This window comes from Gouania willdenowi, chromosome 6 (assembly GCF_900634775.1).
Source record: "Gouania willdenowi chromosome 6, fGouWil2.1, whole genome shotgun sequence".
Lineage (NCBI taxonomy): Eukaryota > Metazoa > Chordata > Actinopteri > Blenniiformes > Gobiesocidae > Gouania > Gouania willdenowi.
Genome location: NC_041049.1, coordinates 44,852,729 through 44,875,011, shown reverse-complemented (window position 1 = coordinate 44,875,011; position 22,283 = coordinate 44,852,729). Strand labels below are relative to the sequence as shown.

At 39.1% G+C, this 22,283-nt stretch overlaps 1 protein-coding gene across 1 annotated transcript in view; it reads right to left on the bottom strand.

Moving 5' to 3' along the window:
• Positions 1–2,924: 2,924 nt before the first annotated feature.
• The window catches only part of eea1 (early endosome antigen 1), a 34,341-nt gene continuing 14,982 nt past the window's right edge, over positions 2,925–22,283 (bottom strand). Inside the window, exons 11-29 of the mRNA XM_028448513.1 lie at positions 17,901–18,239; positions 16,810–16,959; positions 14,723–14,842; positions 14,404–14,607; positions 14,118–14,318; positions 13,919–14,032; positions 13,650–13,805; positions 13,417–13,556; positions 12,306–12,636; positions 11,519–11,620; positions 11,240–11,434; positions 10,399–10,581; positions 7,659–7,844; positions 7,455–7,586; positions 6,962–7,143; positions 4,983–5,225; positions 3,817–3,937; positions 3,633–3,731; positions 2,925–3,114 (exon numbers count right to left, since the gene is read on the bottom strand). Of these exons, the coding sequence (XP_028304314.1) occupies positions 2,992–3,114; positions 3,633–3,731; positions 3,817–3,937; positions 4,983–5,225; positions 6,962–7,143; positions 7,455–7,586; positions 7,659–7,844; positions 10,399–10,581; positions 11,240–11,434; positions 11,519–11,620; positions 12,306–12,636; positions 13,417–13,556; positions 13,650–13,805; positions 13,919–14,032; positions 14,118–14,318; positions 14,404–14,607; positions 14,723–14,842; positions 16,810–16,959; positions 17,901–18,239 (3,321 nt within the window). The 3' untranslated portion in view covers positions 2,925–2,991. The remainder of the gene's footprint in view (positions 3,115–3,632; positions 3,732–3,816; positions 3,938–4,982; positions 5,226–6,961; positions 7,144–7,454; positions 7,587–7,658; positions 7,845–10,398; positions 10,582–11,239; positions 11,435–11,518; positions 11,621–12,305; positions 12,637–13,416; positions 13,557–13,649; positions 13,806–13,918; positions 14,033–14,117; positions 14,319–14,403; positions 14,608–14,722; positions 14,843–16,809; positions 16,960–17,900; positions 18,240–22,283) is intronic.

The following is a 22,283-nucleotide window of genomic DNA, read 5'->3' as shown; positions in this document are numbered from 1 at the left end:
AGTGAATCTTTTGGCTTACTAGTATTACTAGTAGTCTAAAAAACGAGCCTACTAGTACCACCAGTAAGATACGTTATTTACTATTATTAGAAAAAAAGGTTTTTGGCACCTAAGTATGTGAGTAGACCTTACTAATAAAGTAAAATCATCACTTAAAGCTTTACCAGTAACACTAAATTATCTACTAGTATATTTTGCTTTACTAGTGAGGTTTACTAGTGCACCAAAACCTTTAACTAGTAACATACAATTTTAGTTTACAAGTAGGACTAGTAAAACCAGAACAATCACTAGTAACCAAATCCAGCTCCCTGATTGGTTGTAATTAAGGGTGTTGATTACAAAAATATAATTGATGCAGCAAAATATTGCAATATTTCACTGCGCGATTAACGTTTGGATCCCCAAAAAAAATGTCCAAATCGATTTTTTAATCATGCTTTTTAACAAAAATAAATGCATAGCACGTAAACAGATGTTGTTCATTAACTCAACAGAATCTGTTGTAGAAACAAAAGTTAAACTTTTTTGTAAGAGGTAATTTGACAATTTTATGAACATACCACTTGTTTTTGATATTGGTTCTTGAATTACAGTTAGTATTTACTTGTTCTCACAGGTGTAAAAAAAATAAAATGTATTTCATACCATTTTGTACTTGTAAAGGTTAAAATTGTAATCATTGAGATTGTGATAGATCGTGTCTGTTTAGTATCGAGATATATCGTATCATGACATGCAAATCAGGAATTTTATTGTCACCCCTAATTGTAAAGTTTTTCAAAGCCAATAGAAAAGCCAGAATTTACATTTCCCCACCCCCTTATTAGCATACAATGACTACTAGTAATAAAAGCGACACTGTTTGTGTCACTAGTGAAGTGTACTCGTGCACTAGTGAGTAATCTAAAACTCAGCTCCAAATGTACTAAATACCACCAGTATCTAATTTATGCTTAAACAGTTTTTCCATAAATATTGATCAGATTTTCAGGGCTGTAAAAATGAGATGAAATCCAGATTCTTTGTTCAGACGCAGGCAAAGACAGTTGTGTGTTAGTGAAGTCGTCCTTTTAAAAATAGTGCTTTTCCTGTGCCAGTCTGAGGTAGACAACTAAACTGATGCATTAAAAAACAAACAAAAACAACTTCACGATAGAACGCAACTGAAAAAGACATTCTCTGCAGAACGAGCGCTAAAGCAGCCCCGACAAAATATAAATAAAAACATAAAAACACGTTTCCAGTGCACGCAGTCGAACACAGAGACAGAGCCGACGGGAACCGATGTACCTGAACGCACCAAAGTGAAAATTAGTGATTCTGAGCAACACACACACACACACACACACACACACACAATGGTGGCTGTACATAAAGGAACAGCAGAGTTGAGAAATAGTCGTCAACAACTTGGAAATCAAGATAAACACTGAAATATAGAATAACGTCAGGACGATTTCTTGCTGCAGACATTCTTTGGTCATCAGTTGGGCTGATTGGACACACACACACACACACACACACACACACACACCACACACACACACACACACACACACACACACACACACACACACACACACACACACACACACACACACACACACACACACACACACACACACACACACACACACACACACACACACACACACACACACACACACACACACACACACACACACACACCAGGGCTGGGGTCAAATATAATTGTAATTGGTAGTTAATTACAATGATGACATAATAAATGCAATTTAAAAGATATATTTCTGTTGTAATCATTATTGAATTGTAATGAAGTTCAGACAGTTGACTTTAAACTTATATAAAATTTGTCAAATTACAATTGAATGAAATTCAAAACAGCTGTTTACACATATGTGGTTAACAATTAATTAAAATATGTTTCATAAAAACCTTTCTCACTATGTGTCAGTGAATCTTAAGGATCATTTTACTATCAAAAAAATATAAATCTAGGGGTATCCTGACAGAAAAGAACGCTCAACACCCACACCAATAATATAAAACAAATTAGATGATATTTTATAGTGTATTTTACAGTTGACTTAAGACATGGGTCAAAACTGACCCGTTATCATAAGAGATGCTAACAGAAAGCTAACACAAGTTAAAGTTTTAATGGGTTAGTATTTGTGATTAATTGTAATTGAACTTTGGTAATTGAGAATTTAATTGTAATTGACTTTCTGGGGAAAAATAATAATTGTAATTTTAGTTGTAATTTTAAAACAATGTTTGTCACCATAATCATAACTTGAGTTGTAACTGAAGATGGATAATTGATCCCAACCCTGATACACGTGCACACACAGCCTCACTAAGGAACACAGACTGATTTAGTAGCAGGTACAGAGTAGGTCTTTGTCTAATTAACAGTTTAAACAGAATTAAAATATATGTTACACAAATCTATGCTACACCTCCAGTTAGCGTTCTGTACAGCTTCACACGTCATCTCTCATTAAATAACTCAGATTTCTTTCGCATGAATAAGAAATTTACCTAAAAATAAAGGAACAAACTCGGTTAGAAAATCCTGTGATTAAGTATTACAAATACAAACATTTGAACAGTGGTTTTTTTTATGCTTTAAATAATTTACTTCAAAGTTATTTTCATCAGTTAGTGCTCGGATTGAATTTAGATCACAAGTAAACTGAAACGGTGGCGTGCGTAGAAGCTGCTTTCACCATCACCTCACACACAACTTTACACAATCACAAACAATGCAACACAAAGACGAGGAATCACACGGCGCGGGCGCTCCGATATGCGTCTCTGCTCTCTGGCAGTTCACAGGAACAGCAAAAGGCACGAATACAGATGCAGACGGTCCCCAAGCAGTCCTGCGTCGTATCTCTGCTGTGGGTCTGTCCTTAAATAGTGCACGTTTTAAAAACCATGAGCCTTCCTCTGTTCACAGGTTAGAAAAGGAACAGGACAAGGTGGGGTGGGGGAGAACGATCAGCTTTGAAGCTCCTCGAAACACGTCTCGCACACTCTCACGGGCTTCTTAGAGGAGGGTGTGAGGGCGTTCCTGGAGGAACACTCAGCGCAGAAGATGTTTCCACAGTGTCTGCAGTGATGCTGGAGGATGGAGAAGTAGAACAGAAACGCATAGAACACACAACCTCACACACACAAAAACGTAGGCTGGGGCTGTGATGGAAATGTCATACTAAGGAACTAATCTTGTCTTCCATTACTTTTGTAAATAAGGATCTTTTTTTGAAGTTAACAGGAAGTTTCATGAGTAGCATAATGAATGGCGGGTCTCCAAAAGTCGGAATTAAGTGTTTGTACGTGAGTGTTATGGATCAAATGAGCACATGTTGATATTCTACTTGGTCACTTTCTCAGTTAAAATGTTTTCAGAACTTTCAAAGGTGGAGAAACAACAGAGATGTTTAGCTTCAGTGTGACTCAGGTTTTTGTCGTTGTCGGTTCCAAATGCATCTTGGGAAACTTGGAAGTATACATCAGTGGGAACGCTCATCATCCTAATCATACTTATAGTCGACAGTATATACTCATTGAGTTTGTAGTGTATAGTACGTTAGTGTAACATTTCCAACACAGCCAGTGTTCTGTGGGGAAAAACACACCTTTCTGATGGTGAGGTTGAAGACTTTCCCACAAGCCATGCAATTTGGAACTTCGTGATCCTCGGCCCACTTCCTGGTCAGACTTTGTGACTGTTTGATCTGGAGTCACGGACAACAGGAGGACATTAAAACATGGGATTTGTGGATGGTTATGTTCTGCAGCCTGGACTGGTTTTCTGCTGACCTGAAGCGACTGGTTCTCTCTGCCCAGCTCCTGCATGGCCGCAGTGGTGTCGTCCAGCTTCCTTCTCAGCTCCAACACTTTGGCCTGAAGTTTCTCCATCTCACCTTCACCCTTCACACACCTGAAAGATCATTTAGATCTGACCCTCAGAGATGTCTGCACAACATGAATGAGTGCATTTACAACCCGTACAAAAGGGTGCACGACACTCCACACACATTTTTATTCAACAAATGCTGTAGTGAAAGAACAACGAGGCTCACATTTCTCTACATTCAAAGACAAAACAGACACTTTATAAAGTAAAGCCTCTTCTTCATCTAACAAATTATTCAAGTTCCATTTGTGAGAACAGCTTTATTCCACATTGCCATTTTGCTTCTGCAGTAGCTACAAAAAACTGAGCAGAGAATTTAACCCGTTTTATAAAACTGGACACGTTTTTTATAATTAAGCAAAATCATGTGACTACCATGGAGGCTGCTTACAAGGAAACATAATGGCAAAAAATAACTCACAAAATGAAAAAAAAACAACAACATTAAAACAGCAAAAAAAAAAAAAAAAAAAAACAGAAAACAATAACAAAAAAGTACAAAATGACAACAAAAATACTCATTATGACAACAAATAAACACAAAATGAGAAATATACAAAATGACAACAAAACTACACAGAAGTGGACAAAATTACTTGCAAAACACACAAAACGATAACAAAAACACACAAAATGACTCAAAAAAATGCACAAAATGGCAACAAAAACACGCTAAATTACAAAAAAAAAGAGAGAAAAAAAAAAACACACAAAATGAGGGGGAAGATATATAAAACGACAACAGGAGTATGCAAAAACACACAAAATTACAAGAAAAAAAATTCACAAAATGGCTCCAAAAACATAAAACAACAAAAACACACTAAATGACTGCAAAAAATGTAATAAATAACATACAAAATAAAACAAAACACACAAAAATGACAAGAAAACTAAATAAATCACAAAATGAGAGACAAATATACATACACAAAAAATTCCTGTGTTAATGCTCAGATTGGTCACTATTCTAAATACTGACATAAATGTTGATAATGTGGCCCTCGGATCAAACAATCAGGTTTTTGTGGCCCCCTCTCTGCTGCAGGGAGATCAAATATTTACAAACCTTTCTAAAAGCGCACGCCGCTCATCCTGCTGGTTCTGCACGGTGGCCTCCAGGACGGCGATCTCTCCTCTCAGCTCGTCCGTCTGTTTCTCGAGCTCGCCAACCCTCCGCTGGCTGCTCTGCCATTCTCTCTTCAGAGTGGCTACGTTTTCATTCAGAGCGGTAACCTGCATGTGCAGCTTGGCCTCTGCCTCCTCCCCACGCTTCACCTGCTCCTCTCTGGATCGCTTCTCAGCCACCTTTGAAAGGAAGTGAACATTTGAAGAGACATTGAAGTAGACCAATCATTACCAGGGGAACCTATTGTTATTCTGCATCATCTTCTTCTGCTGAGGAAATCCTACTTTCTATAAGAGAAAATCAAACATTTTGCACAAAGCTTCATTCCTGTGACAGATGGTCTGAGCTGCAAAACAGGCCAATAGTCCTAAAGTTATACATTTTGAAAAGTCACATAAAATCAACCATATGTGCTACAGATTTGCAAGTTCACCAAAATCTGGCCCCAACACTGAAAAAACATTTAACATTTAAACCTATTTCAAATAATGAAGTCCATCACTCTTTTTTTTCCAAAAACTGTAAACTCCAAGGTCTGAGTGATATATCGAGATTTAAAGATATATCGAGATTTCTATTTCCAGGGATTATCGAAAGCATATTACAGCCCTTTTTGTATCAAAATAATCGTTTTAGGAGTCTCTGCTTTGCTGCATCTCAGAACAGCATGAAAAGCACAATTAGATGGATCCCTGAGTCCTTCCCCTAAACAAGCCACACTACAGAGCTCACTCACACGTGCTGTCCCTTAGAGGAGAAAAAGCCAACAGTGTCACATATTGTGCAGCTTGTTAATAAATGCGTAGAATTTTGCATCACCAAATTTAACCCAGAATAGTTTTTTTGTTAAGACTATATTGAGCTAAAAATATCAAGATTTATATTGTATATCGCCATTTTGAAAAAAAATACAGTGTGCACTGTGGAATACAGTAGTACCTCACTATATCGTGGTTCACCTTTCGCAGCCTCTGTGTTTCACAGATTTTTGTGCAATTTTGGATGCATTTTTTTTAACAACATATGAACACGCATTGTGTTCTGTGTCCTGATTGGCTAATGCTGCGTTCACCCACCAGCAACACATCCAACTCGGTGAGTTTCACTGCCTGCTGAAGCAATGAGCTGTGTTCCTTTTTCTCCTCTCGTAAACATAAAACACCAGTGAAAAAAGCCGGTGTGATTAGCGGCTAATGCTATCCTTGCTCAGTGCTACAGAGAGAACTTTTACCTGCTACTACCACCTCCTCGCTGATTCTCCTCCACGCCTAATCCGTCCTAATCCGGTCCCGGTTATAAAGGCCGTGTCATACAGCTCCAGGTGGTCACACACAGCTTCTACTCTATGAGTGAACAGACCAGTGTCCGTGTTGACGGCCTGACGTCATCGTCAACGACGACTCTGATTGCGTTCAGCATCAATGTCTGATCACTAGCAGTGTGACTCTGCAGTACTGTATGTTTGAAAACAGGTTTATGTTTTAAAATCTACAAAAGTTTGAACTTTGAGAGTGTTTAAACAAGAGAGAAATGTTAATTCCTGTCTCAAAAAAAGTGTATAGTGTGGTGAGAGGTTTTACAGCCTTAAAACATGTAAAATAATTGTATAAAAATAATGCTGACTACTTCGCAGATTTCGCCTATTGCGCGTTATTTTTAGAACGTAACCCACGCGATAAACAAGGAACTACTGTATATCGCCCAGCCCTAAAACCTCCTCTTACAATTCTTGCTCAATTAACACCAAACTTGCTTCAGCACATCTTCAGACTGTCCTACACAAACTATCCACACAGATTTTACATTTAGAACAAAAGCATACATCATTTAGTCACTATGGTCCTCGTCTGAGGAAACAGCCCACCTGAGGACCCCAGAGCAGGTGAGTATGTGCTTTGTAAAAAAAAGTAAAGTACCAATGATCCTGGGCTTCCTTGGTTTGTGCGATAAACTGCTCCTCTCTCTTCCTCCTGCTGTCGCTGGTGACCTGGTGCTCCTTCTTCTCCTGCTCCAGGGCAGCCTGCGCCGCCTCCATCTGACTCTGCAGGGCCAACTTTTGCTGAATCAACAGTTGTTTGGCTTCTCGCAGCTCATCCAGCTCCTAGAAAGCAACAATGTCAATATACTCACAAAAGAATTGGTGGCTAACGGCACGGTCTAAAGTATTTCAGGAACGAGATCCCAGGAGCGTTTAAAATTCAAAAAGCTCAAAAGGGGAGTGATTACTGTTAACAAAAAAATCTTAAGAAAGCTTAGATGAACTGATAATTCCAGTTTCATGACTCGAGCATGCTCAGGTATGTCTTTGAAGAATGTGGCCTGACTGTATCCTTCAGAATAAAGTGAAAGCCAGAACAGTGTCCAATCACATTTGAAAAGAGAAATAAGTGCTCCTAATTTCACGTGACTGACCTTCTCACTTTTCTCTGTCAGGGTTTTTAACTCTGATGTCATTCTGCTGTTGCTCTTTTCCAGCATGCTCTTTGCTTTGTTAAGTTCCTCCACCTTCTGCTTCTCCTTCTCCACTTCCTCTTTAACGTTACCCTGAAAGAACAGAATCATCACATTTCATTTGTCAGATGATGGTCAGTTGAGCTGTGGCTTTGTTAATCAAACCTGTTGCTTCTGCAGTTCCTGAACAGCTTGACCCTGTTGCTGGAGCGTCTGTTCCCGTTTGCTGAGCTCCTGCTCCAGGGAGGCGCGACATGATTTCAGTTCCCTGTTCTGAGCTTCCAGAGCCGTCTGGTGTGTTTGGTTTGCAGCCAACTCCTCCTGAGCCACACTCAGCTTTTCTTCAGATGCCTACGATTATAAAAAAGTTATAGAGCTTGTAAAAAAACAGATGAATAAGTTATCAACTTTGTGATCATTATATTTTACGTCAACAAATATTTTGTTTAAATAAAACGGCAGTCATAATAAATACAAAATTACGTTTCAGCAAAGGTTAATGCACTAATATGTAGAAGCTTTTTAACAAAAATGAGATTTCTAATGCTAAAATATAATTATTGTTATCCAAACATTTAAAAAGAAAACAATTTAGTTCATGACATCTATAGTTTTAAACATGTTTTTTGAAAGAATTTTTAAATATTTGTTTCTTCTTTTTATAACAGGTGGTCTAATAAAATTGTTAAGCACTATAAGTGACTAAGTATGTGTGCCTTTAAAAGTACAATTGTATATACAAACGACTACAAAAATGACTCATAACAGAAAAAACATTATTATTATTAATTATATTGGGGCGACCGTGACTCAGGTAGTAGAGGGGGTCGTCCTCTGATCGATAGGTTGGGGGGTTCGATCCCAGTCTATGTGTTGAAGTGTCCTTGGGCAAGACACTGAACCCCAAGCTGATCCCAGTGGTTGACTAGGGCCTTGCATGGCAGCTCTGTCTCATTGGTGTGTGAATGTGAGCGTGAATGAGCTGATATGGAAAGCACTTTGTGACCTCGGTTTATGAAAGGTGCTATATAAATAAACATTACTTACTTACTATTGATCAATTCAGCTCAAATGTTCAATAAAAATAATCACAATAATTACAATAAATGGTGGTGATCAACAGCCAATCGGCATTCAGGATATTGCACCGTGTGGAACAGTCAGAGTGCCTGATATTTTCACTGGAGGACACACTCAACACACACAGCTCATTTTTCTTTGTTGAAAATTACTTTTGCTTTTTTGAAAATGCAGCAAGAACCAGTGAAACAATTTGCAGCTTCTTCCAAGTAAGTATAAACATACATATATATATTTAATATACGGCGCACCTACTGCATATATGGTTTACTAGTAAGGTCTACTTGCGTACCTTTACTAGAAAAAACTAAATGTTTACTAGTACTACTGTTTAACTAAAAATCTCATTAGTAGTACTAGTATACAGTTTTTAGTCTACTCATAGTACTAGTAAAGCCAAAATATTCACTAGTAGTACCCAACACAAACAAACTAGAAGGGATTATAAACAAATCCAGCTCCTTGATTGGTTGTTATATTTTTGCTTCACTAGTGAAGTGTACTCGCGTACTAGTAAACCGAAATTAAGTTTATTTCAAACTATGAGCATACATTTGATCAGTGATATCAAGGAAACAGAAACCGTGTATCATTCGTTCATTTGTTTTTCCGGGTCATGTACTTTGACCAATCGGTAATGGAGAAAACAAATAAAGGTGTTTTTCATTTTGGTTTGGAAACAAACATCAAATAATGAGTGTTTTTTTCGTTTTTCATGTTTTTGTTACATTAATGAAAAATGAATGAACAAATGATACACGGATTAAACAGCTTTCTATACACACATTTATATATTCAATACACTTTCTATACACACGTAATGTATGCTATAGATTTTCTTCACTCTGAAGATGCTTTCACATCAAACGCAACTGAAGTGAATGAAGCAACGCGATTACATTAACTCATTCAGCGCCAGCCATTTTCAGATTTTCTACCCCCCTCAGTGCCACCATTTTTGAGCATTTTGACTGATTTTAAAGACCCAACGAATATTTTCTACTATGACTATCTGAAATCTGAAAAAAAAATTGTTTCTGGCTTGTTTTGTTCCGTTGAATAAAGCAAGTTTCACACAAACCTTCAGTTTCAGAGCAAAAAGCTGAGAAAAAAGTATTTTTCTAAAAAAAACCTGTCGGTGACTTTAAAGCTATTTTTTTTTTGCTTTAGTGACAACTCTACCATTTGAACATTGTCTCCTTATATAAAACAAAACAAAAAAACCACTGAGACCAGGCTTTTGATGGCAAAATTATTATTATTTTGCTATGGTTCAGAGTTGAATGGATTTCTTACTGTATTTTGGCGTTCCTCCAACTTTCTCTTCCGTCAGTCTGCACACACGCAACTTCCTCTTCCTCCTGGACATGCAGAGTGTCACTGCGTTCCCCATTTTTTGTTTTATCTCACCATCGCCACACTATCCACGAGTTCCACACATGCTCTTGTTGAGTGTGCGCTGTTGGGAACTTCAACTCTCGTACGTAGCGCCATTTTCTGTCTTGTAAACGCCTTTCCTCTCTCCCTCTTAGCTCTGCTGAGCATGGATGATCTCTCATCCAAAGGTGAGCTGCTACCTCCTACGTGTCTCCTATTATTTTGCTATCCGGCTCACAGCCCGGGGGTATTTTATATTTTTTCTAGCGTTGAATGTATAAAAACAAGCAACGCGAAAATGTCACAACCTCTCACATATACACGATGGCATAAGTCAGTGACTTGTTGTCTGTTACATAAACAGCCAATCAAGGAGTTATCTTAAAAAACACTATGAAGATCATGACTTTGCTGAATGATCTGCATCCCATGGTCCTCTCAAACATACCTTAAGGTCTTGGCGTAAAGCAGACACCTCAGACTCTTTGCCGTAGACGTCCGACTGAAGCTTGGTGAGCTTTTCCTGACTGAGCTCTAAAGATTTCTGCAGCTCTGCAGACCGTTCTTTCTCACACGCCAACTCCTGGCTGAGCCCTGACACCTGGGACCTCAGCGTGGTCTCTTCCTTTGCCTGGACGATGCAAAAACAAAGCACAAAACTATTTGAATTTCGTTGTTAACAATTTAAATTTTTTTACCTGTCGATTATTGTGAAACTTTTAAGCGTAACTAAACCCCAAAACCACATTTTTCTGCCAAATACAAATGTATTTGGGTATGAAGTAGTGCTGTTGATTAATCTTGGTCCAACTCAACATTTTAGTTAAAGTATTTCAATTTGGCATATTTTGTTGTAAAATGTCAACGACTGCCCTCTATGGGTTGAAACCCAGCTATTACAGTTGATTTTTACTATTGGCTGAGAATAAGATCATGTGATGTTTTGGTACCATTTTGTGTCACAAACAAGCATTGTTAGCCCCGCCCCTTTTATAAAAAACTAGCACCTGTGGGCTCTACAATCTGTGGTGAGTAGGTTGGATTAAGAGAAGAGTGAATAGAGGTATATTGAGTAATGAGTAGCTAGTTAGCATAGCATAGATTGTTAACTGGAGATTTTATAGTATAGACTGGGCGTGTCTTACTCCTCCAGGAGCCCCGCCCATTATCAAAGTCTTTTTAAATTTCCCTTCTAGTGGCAGATCAGGAGAAAGCAGGGGTTTAGTTACTCTTTTTTTCAAAAAAAAGTGTAGAATTTAAGTTTTAATTCAGTTGGAAGTGTTACTTACTTTCTTACCACCAACTTCCTGAAGCTCTTTCACTTTGCTCCTCAGCTTCTTCACCTCCCCTTCCAGGGACCCCTGAGTCGTCTTTAGGGTCGCCTGCAGCTTTTCCAGCTCATTCTCCTTCTCTTTCAGCAATCCCCGAGTCTTTGTGTTCTCCTGCTCTGAAGACGTCAGCAGCACTTTAAACTTCCCCTCAGCCTGAAACGTTTTAGGCAGAATTAATATTTAGGTTTTACACATCCATCACAAAACATCAGAGCTTTTATTGGATGCATGGCATACCTCTCTCATCTTCTCCAGCTGCTCTTTAGTTTCTGTCATTGTCTTTGTGATGACCTCATGGTTTTTAAGAAGCTCCTTTCTGGCCTTTTCATTTGACTTTTCCTGAGGATTTACACAGATTAATGAGTGATGGAAAATTACCTCTATAGTTAAAAATAATCACACTAGGGGTGTCCCAATCCAATACTGATACCAGAAATTGGTCTTTTATCTGTGGAAAATCTGATACAAGCAGTCTATTTGGGACACCGCTCCATAATTGACATTATATAAGTATTATTTGCTTTTACTGTTTGGAGATAATTTTTCTAGCAGTCCTCTTTATTTTTATTTATTCTTTTTAGATAATATTCTGTGAGAATAGTGGTTGTTTTGCTCTTCAGGAATATAGTTTTTGTTTTATTGGATTTAATAATGCTGTTTTTCAGGTTCTCTTAATTTACTTTTATTTCATCCAATAGTAGAATACTCAATACTTTGATGTTTAAGGTTAAAATGTATGTATCCCATTTGTTAAAAATTAATGAGTCAGTTTTTCCTCATACATACTGGTGCTGACTATTGTTCTCTGTGTAACATTGATTGATTAAGCCTTTTCTAATATTACACACTATAAAATAAGCAATAAAAGTATATTTGACTGATGCTGATATCGAAACGATATCGGTATCAGTCCATACTCAAGGCTGTGATATCGGCATCTTATTGGGAGATAAAAAGCTGGATTGTGACACCCCTAACTCACACTCAAGTGATGTGTAATTAATGAACACAGACAGAGACCTACCTTTTCCTCCATAGCAGACTTATGGCTCTTCCGCTCATTGTCCAACACACTCTGACTTTCCTTCAGTGCTGCCTTAGCCCTTCCCAGGCTCTCCTGCAAAGAGGAAAGTTCCTTTATTTGAGCCTCTTTCTCCTGTTGGGCCTTCTGCAGCTCTGCTGCCAGGCTCTGAGACTTCCTCTCCAGCTCTGCATGACGACTCTTTCCCTCCTGTGTCGTCTTCTCCACATTCATCTTCAGAGAAGCAGCTTCCTGCTCAGAGAGCTTCAGCTGCTGCTGCGCATCACTCAGTGCTGCAGCTTTCTTCTTTAGCTCCTCCTGAAGATTTGTTGCTCTTCATGGACAAAAACATGTGTTTTAAAAAATATAATCTCAGATTAAACAGCTACATTTCTACCCCCAATTTCTACTGGATGTGTAACTGTTGCATAACGGCAACGGAGCTGATACGTTTCCATTAAATGTGCCAATTTCAGAAATGCATAATGACTCCGTCATGTCAGAGCTCTCCACAACAGATACACAGCACTATTTTTGCCGGACACGGGGCGAAGCCACATACATTCAGCAAGAATATGCTAGTACGGGACAGGAAGTAGTGCACAGACACAGAATAAAATATTGGATTTTTTTTCAAAATAAAATAATCAAGGCAGATCATATTTACATTTATTTTACGACCTGCTTGCTCCTTTTCAGGGTGGCAGAGGTCTGCTGGTGCCTATCTCCAGCTATCTTCAGTCACTATGCGGGGCTAAACACTGGACAGGGCGGCAGTGGATCGTATTTCACATATTAATATTGATCTCATCCACGGTTGAATCACAATAATCTCCACAAAAGCGGAAGATCTACAGGGCAGGACCAAGTGCATTTGCTTCTACTCCTCTCCAGGACACAATTAACTGTTTGTGTGGCTTTGTGGTTCTCATTGTATTGACAACTCGCTATATCACGCAATTAATTAGTGAGATCACCTGAGTCCTTAATGCAACAGATACGCATCCCAGATGGCAGCAGTGGGGATTGACGAATAGCAAATTACGCAGCGGAAATGTTACGCATCCAGTGGAAATGCGGTGTTAGGATCTACCTTGAACCACGTTTCACTCACCCTGCTTTTTCAGTTTCCAGTGAGCGCTGAAGCTCCTTTGCTTTCCTTATAACCTCAGAGTTCCCCTTCTGCAGCTTCTGCAACTCCTGCCGCACCTGATCCCGTACGGCCTGCACCTCCTCCACCCGGGACTCCAGTTTCTGTTCAATGAAAGCAACTCCATGAAAAAAACCTCAGAAGCAGATGCAAAAAGGTGTAAACACATCGCAGACTGTGGCATCCTCAGCACGGACCTTATTGAGCCCCTCCAGCTGCTCTTTCTGCTGCTCGGAGGCCAGGAGTTTATCTTTGCTCTCCTTCAGACTCGTCTCCAGCTGAGTGCACTGATCCTGCCTCTCTTTGAGCCGTTGGCCTTCCTCTTCCAGCTTCTTCTGCACTTTATTCATCTCCTGTTCAAGACAATAAGCAGCAAAGATAAAGTAATGTTCTCACTCTTTCAAAAAACTGAAACAAATGAATGGCTTTCTACTGTTGATCGTTAATGATTAGTCATTGTCCTCACCTGCTGTTTGTCCTGCAGTGCATGCTGCGCAGTTTCCAGTTTGTTTTCAAGGTTGGCTTTCTGTGCAGTTTTAGCAGCTTCTGCAGATAGCAGCAACTCCGTTTTTGCTTTCAACTGCAGAAAAAAAAAGAAACAAGTTCATGAAACATTACCAAACACCTCACTGTGTGATTTGACATTCTGTGATGTGGTGTCACACCTGAGCGTCCAGTTGGGATACTTTCTCCTTACTGTCAGTGAGCTGAGCAGTGAGCTCTGTGACTGAGGTCTCCAGGGTGTGAGCTCTGTCTTGGGCTGAGCGCAGCAGAGTCTTCTGATCCTGCACCTGCTTGTGGAGGTTATCCTGTGCCTGCTTGTTGCTCTCTGACTGATTCTTCAGCTTATCTGTCATTTGCGACACCTGCAGCAAACGCACATGTAGGTGAGTCACCCCGATCTGTTATTATTGTAGAATATTCACCCCACCCGTGTGTGTGTTAGTCCACCTGTTCTTGCAATGCGTGGTTTTTCTCTTTCAGTTGGTTAAGGACGGCCGTCTCACCCTCTCCAGCGTGAATCTTGGCGCATAAATCATCTCGTTCCGACTCAAGCTGAGTAACAATATCTTTACTTTTTTGCAGCAGGGCTTCCAGGTTCTGTATCTTCTGATCTTTGTCGCCAATCTGCCGCAGAACCTGTTCCAGGTCATTCTACAGCAGCAGAGAACAGGTTATACAGCACAACATTAACAGTACAGGATTAAAATACACCACTAATGTTTGGGTTTTTTTTAATCAGTGAAGAGAAGGCTTCAGCTGGATTTACCTGCGCCTCACGTAGCTTGCCGTTGGTGTTCTGCTGCAGGGCCTGCAGCTCCTGGTGCTGCTGCTTGGATTTTTCCATCTGATGCTGCAGATCAGCGTTCTTTCCTGCACTCTCTTTTAACTGAGGAAAAGCACAGAGCTAACTCAATGTGGCAAAAGATCGACAGGCAAGCACATTTCATACATCACTCAGTTCCCCTAAGAAAGACAGCTTAGCTTGTATTTATTTCTGACACTTTTCATCACAGAAGTAGAACATGAAGAAGCTGTCATTTTAAAACATTAGACCAGTGGTTCTAAGGTTGTGAACGATAAACCGATGCGACCGGATATCCGGTTCAACAAGTGAGAGATACGGCTGCATTGGTAGCAGCCTCCTCAATCAAAAGGAATTAGCCATAAATACCTAGATTGATCTGTGTAGAAGCATGTATCAGGTATTGCGAGATTTGGAATCGGTTAGCGGCTTCAAACACACGCCAGCGTCTCTTAGCTCCACTTAAAAACAACGCGAGGGCTGAAGCTGCTGGCGAAACCAAGGCTGCGTCCAAATAGTCCCTCCTATCTCCTTTCCTATCCACTGTTCCTTCACCCTAGGAAGTGTTTATGTGATGGCCGTGATAAAGAACATCCGAGTTCTCTTTAAGCTCAGTAAAAGAGGCTCATTATTTTACCTCCTTTAGCTTAGGATACACTGATGCATCCTTTACCAAAGGAGACGAGATAATGCTGACCCACAATTCATTGCAGCGACGACTTTTAAAGGGACGCGCACACCCGATCGCTCATGACACCTTGAACAATTTTAAATAAATAATCTAAAACTGTAAGTGAACTACATTACTGTGTGTGAGGTAAAAGTTATGATTGTTGACTTGTGAGTCAGACTTAACTGCAATGTGAGAATATAAATGTAGGACAGTCTACTTTGCACTTAGGACCAGATCACCTTTCCCAGGTCAAAAAGCAGCTGTTTGATTTATTTTATACATATGTATGTTATGTATATATTTTCTATAAAAAAATTGTCACTTTGTGTTAAGCATTGTTGAGATAAGACGTAAAGATAATGACCACAAGGCGTCATCATCATAAAGTTATTGTTACATGGTTTGTTTATAGGTGTGTAACATGTTTACATTGAAATGTTGCATCTTTGTTGCTTACCTCTAGTGCTCAAAACACTATGCTCAGGTTGGAAATATGCACTTCGTTACCTATTCTAGTGTTGAAAACACTGCTCAGGCTGAAATGTTGCACTTTGTTGTTATTATTCTTCTTTTCTGTCTAAAAATAAATACATTGACGTGATTTTGTTGTTCTGTTTTTGTTTTGCCAGTGCCATAAAGCAACAATGCTTGGGATATGTGGTCTTTTACATATTTGAAAAGAAAATATTGTCACTTTAGAATTGGCTTCTTTATTTTATTAAATATCTACAACAAATATTTACCGTAGAAACAAACTGTATAGTTCCTACACTGTATCGAATCGTTGTGTTAAAAAAAAAAATAAATAAATAAAATAAAAATAACTTTTTTCAAATCAAATCGTAACCTATGATCTAGAGGGATATCGAATCGTTTATCACAGGGGGATGTGCAACCCTAAGCACAACCTTTTTTGGATCATGACCCCATTTTTATATCATAAATGTGACCCCAAAGACTTTTCTCTACGATTAGTTTTAATCATGTTTGTTGTACTGTGTTACAAATACAGAGTAACCAGTATTTTATGAACAAAGTCACAAGATGTGCCAGTTCAGATATTGTCATACTGTATTTTATTTATTAATTTATTTCATTTTTTCCTTTTTCTTCTTTTCTTTATAATGCATTTTATTTAAACTAAATTTATATTTGATAAAGTGAAAGTACAGAATACAGTTGTTTAACATTGTGTGTTGTGTTTTAATTTGATAAAGAATATATCTTGAAAATAATTAAAAAATAAATATATTTCTTTCAGTAATTAATATTATCAATTACTAGACATTTCAGGTGATCATGACGCCAAGGTTGAAAAACACTATATTAGACACTGCATTTCCAACTATTCTTTAAAGGTGGTAAAGTCATCACCCACCTGTTCTTCTGCTCGGGAGAGTTTAAGCTGAAGGTCGGCTGCTTGCTGCTCTCGGTCCTTCAGTTTTTCCCCAGACAGCTGTCTTTGTTCTTTCAGACGACCCTGCACCTCACCCAGCTGCCTTTCTGCCTCCAGCAGCTTACTGTGCAGCTAAAACACCAAAGGGCAAACAGGAAGACAAAGGATGACTGAATTCTAAATGACTCGAAAAATTAAATATGACAACATAAATGCATAATGTTTCCTTTAGTAGAGTGAGGGCAGTATACTGGCAATTAATGTATTTAAAGTGAAAAGCAACAAAGTTAGTTAAAGCTCTTTAATGATTATAGGATAAATGTTCATCTTTAACTTGTCTACATATGAATGAGTTTAGAAGTGAGTGAAAGAACCCACACACAAACATTATCACCGATATATGATCAGTAAATAAATAATCATTTCAACTTTTTTTTTTTTAACCAGAAAGAATTCTTTAAGTTTCTGAATCGTTTACTGAATATGGAAAAGCATTGAAAGTTGGTGTCACAGTGAAGCAACAGCAACACAAACATATTAGCCACATTTACATGGGAGCTTTAATTCCTCTTTACAGCAGAATAAAAGTTAATTCCTCTTTAAACTGACCATGTAAACACTTAATTCCTAATGCTAATTTAATTCTGATTTAAACCTAAATCCGAATTAGGTGGCTGGTTTATTCCGATTTTAATACTGAATTAGTTAATTCCTCTTTCTTATAAACACTTAACTTGCTTCAAAACTACAATAAAAAAATAAATAAATAAAAATTAAAAAAACAGTTCTCTTTTGGTCTTGTGTTACCGCCGACATATAAAAGGTGATACGTCACGTTTGCCCACTTCCCAACCCCCAGACCTAAAGCGAATTAAATTAAGCCGAATAAACTGGTTTTTCATTTCAACCTGAATTCGGAAATTACTATTTCCATGTAACTATTTTCGAATTTAAAAAAAAATCATGTAACCATGGCCATTGTCTAGTCCTGTGTGAGGCCCTACTTATACATTTCATTACATGTCTGTTTATCAAAGTTAGACCATGGTTTATATCATTTCCACTCTATTTACCTGGTTGATCTCTGTCTGCTGCTGAGCACCTTGACTATCTTTCTCTTCTCTTTGCTGCTCCAGCTGTTTCCTCTCAGCCTTCACCTCTGCATGTTTCACCTCCAGCTTTGAGACCTCGCCCTTCAACCTGGCCACCTCCTCCACTCTCTCGCGTAGCTCCGTTTGGGCCTTCTGCAGAGACGCTTCGGTTCCGGTGGCTCGAACCTGGAGCTCCTGAAGCTCCTGGTCCCTCTCCCGCAGGCTGTCCTGGACTTTCTTCTTGGTGCTTTTCTCCGCTCCCAGCTGTTCCTCCAGTTCTTTGCACTCCTTCTCTTTAAAGGAAAGCTTCTCAGATATGTTCTGTAAAATAAGTGGAAGAACAGACAATGTTCGAGTCAGAAAGCATAAATTTTTCTATAAAACAATCAAAAATTTTAAAAAGAAAGCAGTCATTCCATGTCATTTCAACAAATGGCCCACACACTTCTACTAGTAAAAAAAACTAATAAACAATAAATAATTATAAGACAGAGGAAAGCTACAATGACCTCATGTAAACAATTTTCAGTATTTGCGAGAGGTGAAATTACCCAATATTGGGGTCCAAAATTATAAATGAAGGACTATAAAGGAAAATAGTTTTATAACTCAAGAAAGAGTAATAATGTGGTGTAGTTCCTGAGATATTGGAAGCTGAAAATGAAAAAAAAATAAGGACGTACAAAAATCGACACATACCCTCCTCACTCAAAAGGTATTAATCCAATACAACAAAAAATGTGCAGGTGCCAACTGACTAATTAAGGAACAATTGGTAAAAATTCTGAATTTTTGCGACCAAAGCGCTTAGGCCATTTGTTGAAATGACATGGAATGACCCAGCGGTATTTCCTCAAAAAAGATGAAAAATTTTCAGTCACATGGGGAACAAAGTAACTTTTTCTCTCCTAAAAATGTAAGTGTGAAAGCAGATGCACAAATATTGAGCTCCATCACCTGCTGTGATGCCAATGGAAAAAAACAGTTGTCTGTCAGGAGTCCAGAATAAGGTGTGGTATGACATTTCTGGATAGTGTGTAACACAAGGCTTTGCCTGAGTATGAGGTTTGGCAGTAAACTTGGCAACGAGGTGATAAAGAACAAAATGCTGTTAATAGAGGAGCGTGCTGCTAACTAGGGACTGTGACAGGGAATCTGGAGATGACCGACATCTAATAAACCTCTGCAGCTGAGCAACTGCTCCTCTGGAGCTGCACGATTCCTCTCTCTTAGTGTCATTCTCTTCATATTAAAAACTTCATTTATTTTATTCATGCTCCATTAACTACTGTATGTGCTGATCGTTTCCCCGTTGGTTAAACCTACTTTTCTCACAATCTGCAGTACTGTTTGTTTTATACCATGTTCTGTTGCAAAAGTTACAGCAGAGAAGAATCATCTACATCCAATTTAGTGAGAATAAAATCTCTTGGTTGTGAAAAGTCACAGGCTTTAAATGCAAGGGTTTAATCTCTGAGCCACATTACAGGAGAGCTGTTACCTACCATTGTATTTTCACCCTGCAACTAAGCCAACACTACAGTGACCACACATACTGATTTAAAAATAGTACAGTGAGTTTTTTTTGACCGCATGTTTCGATGGCCACAAGCGGCCGGTGACAGCAAAGTATTGTGATGCTGGGCAACAGTGGGAGGTTTACAGAAACAGAAATGCAAAATGCAGTATACTTAGGGCTGGGATACATTGTGCGATTTTTTTCAATCGTTGTACTCAGCTCCAGCTCAAACTGCGCAACTCAATTGCAGAGCCAGAATGTGCACAGCTCACAATTTATGTTCTCATACTATACGGACCGACACCCTAACACGTTCTGACTGCTGTTTTCCGGAAATGCGACGTACAAATTAGAAAAAGTCTGAAGCGTCGCCATTAAAACAGAAGAAGAAGAACAAGAACCCTGAAGTGGAGAGACACTCGCATATCTCAGCAAAAAGGAGAAGGGTCTAGCTGCAGCTACAGCCGCTACAAAGCCTGCTCTGTACTAACCATCCCCCCTACTAAATACGCCCTATCGATCCCCCTGAGCCAATGCCTGGACATGAACCTTTCCACTACCCGCAACCGCTTCCTGTTCTGGCAAAGTTGGAACTGTGCAATACTTACCATCCTTTTTTATTAATCCTAACCGCTACCGCCTACACTTCCTGGCTAAATTCGAGGTCACATTGAAAAATTGCTTCACCGGCCACTGTTGCACATGTGGGGCTGTTTTTTAATGGCTCAGAGCATTTAAAATTTGTAGGGGGCGTGCATGTACTATACCCGCGGCTGCAGTTGGATATACGTGACAAAAAGAGCTTTAAAAAAGAAAAGGCGGCGATGCGATGGACCAGGAACTGGCTGGACAAACGTGGGCAGTATGGTCCGTCAATTTTACAGCGGTCCTACGGAGTTTGCGCATGCACAGTGTGAGAGTTTATGGTAACCTGGTCCGTGGCACTGCTTCCACAGTGCGATACCCTCACAAGGAGAAACTGGATTTCAAACATGTTTGATTTCCATACGACCATATGAATGCTGATCGGGAGCTGGTCGTGAGGTGTTAATCGCTTCTTGTGACCCCATGTATACTACACGATGCACGACTCACGATTTATCAGACTCGGCCCAATCCCACAAATAGACGCACAAGTCAAAAATGTATTCAAAATGGGCCAAAAATCGCAGTGTATGCCCGCCTTTAAAGAGTAACTACACCCCTGCTTTCTCCTGATCTGCCACTAGGAGGGAAATATAAAAAAATGCCTTGATTATGGGCGGGGCTACTGGAGGAGTTAAGACACACCCAGTTTATACTATAAAATCTCCAATGAACAATCTATGCTATGTTAACTAGCCAGTCATTGCTCAATATACCTCTCTATTCACTCTTCTCTCAATCCAAACTACTCACCACAGATTGTAGAGCCCACAGGTGCTAATTTTTATGAAAGGGGCGGGGCTTGTTTGTGATGTACAATGGTCCAATGACATCACATGATCTTGTTCTCAGCCAATAACAAAAATCAACTGTAACAGCCAGGTTTCAACCCATAGAGGGCAGTCACTCTGACAAATTACAACAAAATGAGGGAAAATAAAATACTTACCTAAAATGTCGAGAGTTGGACCACGATCAATCAACAGCACTACTTAATACACAAATACAATTGTATTCAGCAGAAAAAAAGTGGTTTTGGGGTTTAGTTACTCTTTGAATAAGCAGCTGGTGATGCTTGTTAACACAGTCCAGCAATGAACAGAAAGACGTGTTCTTACTATCCAGTAGATGTTAAGCCTCAAAGTTTCCGTGATTGCGAAAAACAGAGGGGACAAAAATGAAATGTTCCGAAAAGAAAAAAGCAATCTGACCCGTTTGTTTTTCTCCCTTTCTTTATTTGAAATCGAGACTCAACTAAATTTAGAAGCAATTTTTTCAATCAGAAAAAGGGGATTGAAGGTTAAAGTGTGAAGAACAGACACATGTCAAATTCCACAGATAATACCGTTTAAAAGCGTGCGCTACGTGTACCGGATTGAGTAGTGATCATGTTATCCTGTGACTGAAAACGAATGCAGAGCTTCATCTTAAGTGTGTTTTTAATTTGTTGTGACGAACAAGCGGGTCACAATTTTATGACTGCATTCAAATCTGAAAAGGTTCTGCTACAAAGACAGGTTTAGCTGATGGTAAATGGTAGACTTGATTTATATAGCGCTTTATTCCCATACAGAAGTATTCTCAAAGCACTTTACAATATCAGCTCATTCATACTCACATTTACACACCAATGGAACTGAGCTGCCATGCAAGGTGTTTGTCAACCACTGGGAGTAACATAGGGTTCAGTGTCTTGCCTAAGGATACTTAAGGACACAGACAGGTATAGACAGGGATCAAACCCTAACCTCTTGATCTGAAGACGCCCCTTGGTGTATTAGCTGAGCTGATCAGTTTATCTGGCGACATGTCACGGCAGAATTTTGTGCAAAACATGAGGCTGACTTATTGGTTAGCTGCAATTCAAGATTTTTACAAATAATATTTTGGGACCAAATCACACATTTACATGATATTTTTCCTATTAAGCGTAATCTCATGTGATTTCAGATGTAACCATCTTTTTTGTAAATCACCTGAAGCCTATAAAACGTAAAATTAATAACAGCAGTTTACTCTATTAACCATATTTAGCATGTTTGGTGCAATTTCGGGGAATTTAACAGCCAGTAAAGTCATCTAAAGAGGGAATGATGATGAAACGGAAACAAAAAAGTGTAATGTGACACGGGAATGAGTAAACCCTGTATTGGAACATAGAAATATTAAAACTGGAAATGGTAGGCCCTACAGATGTTTTT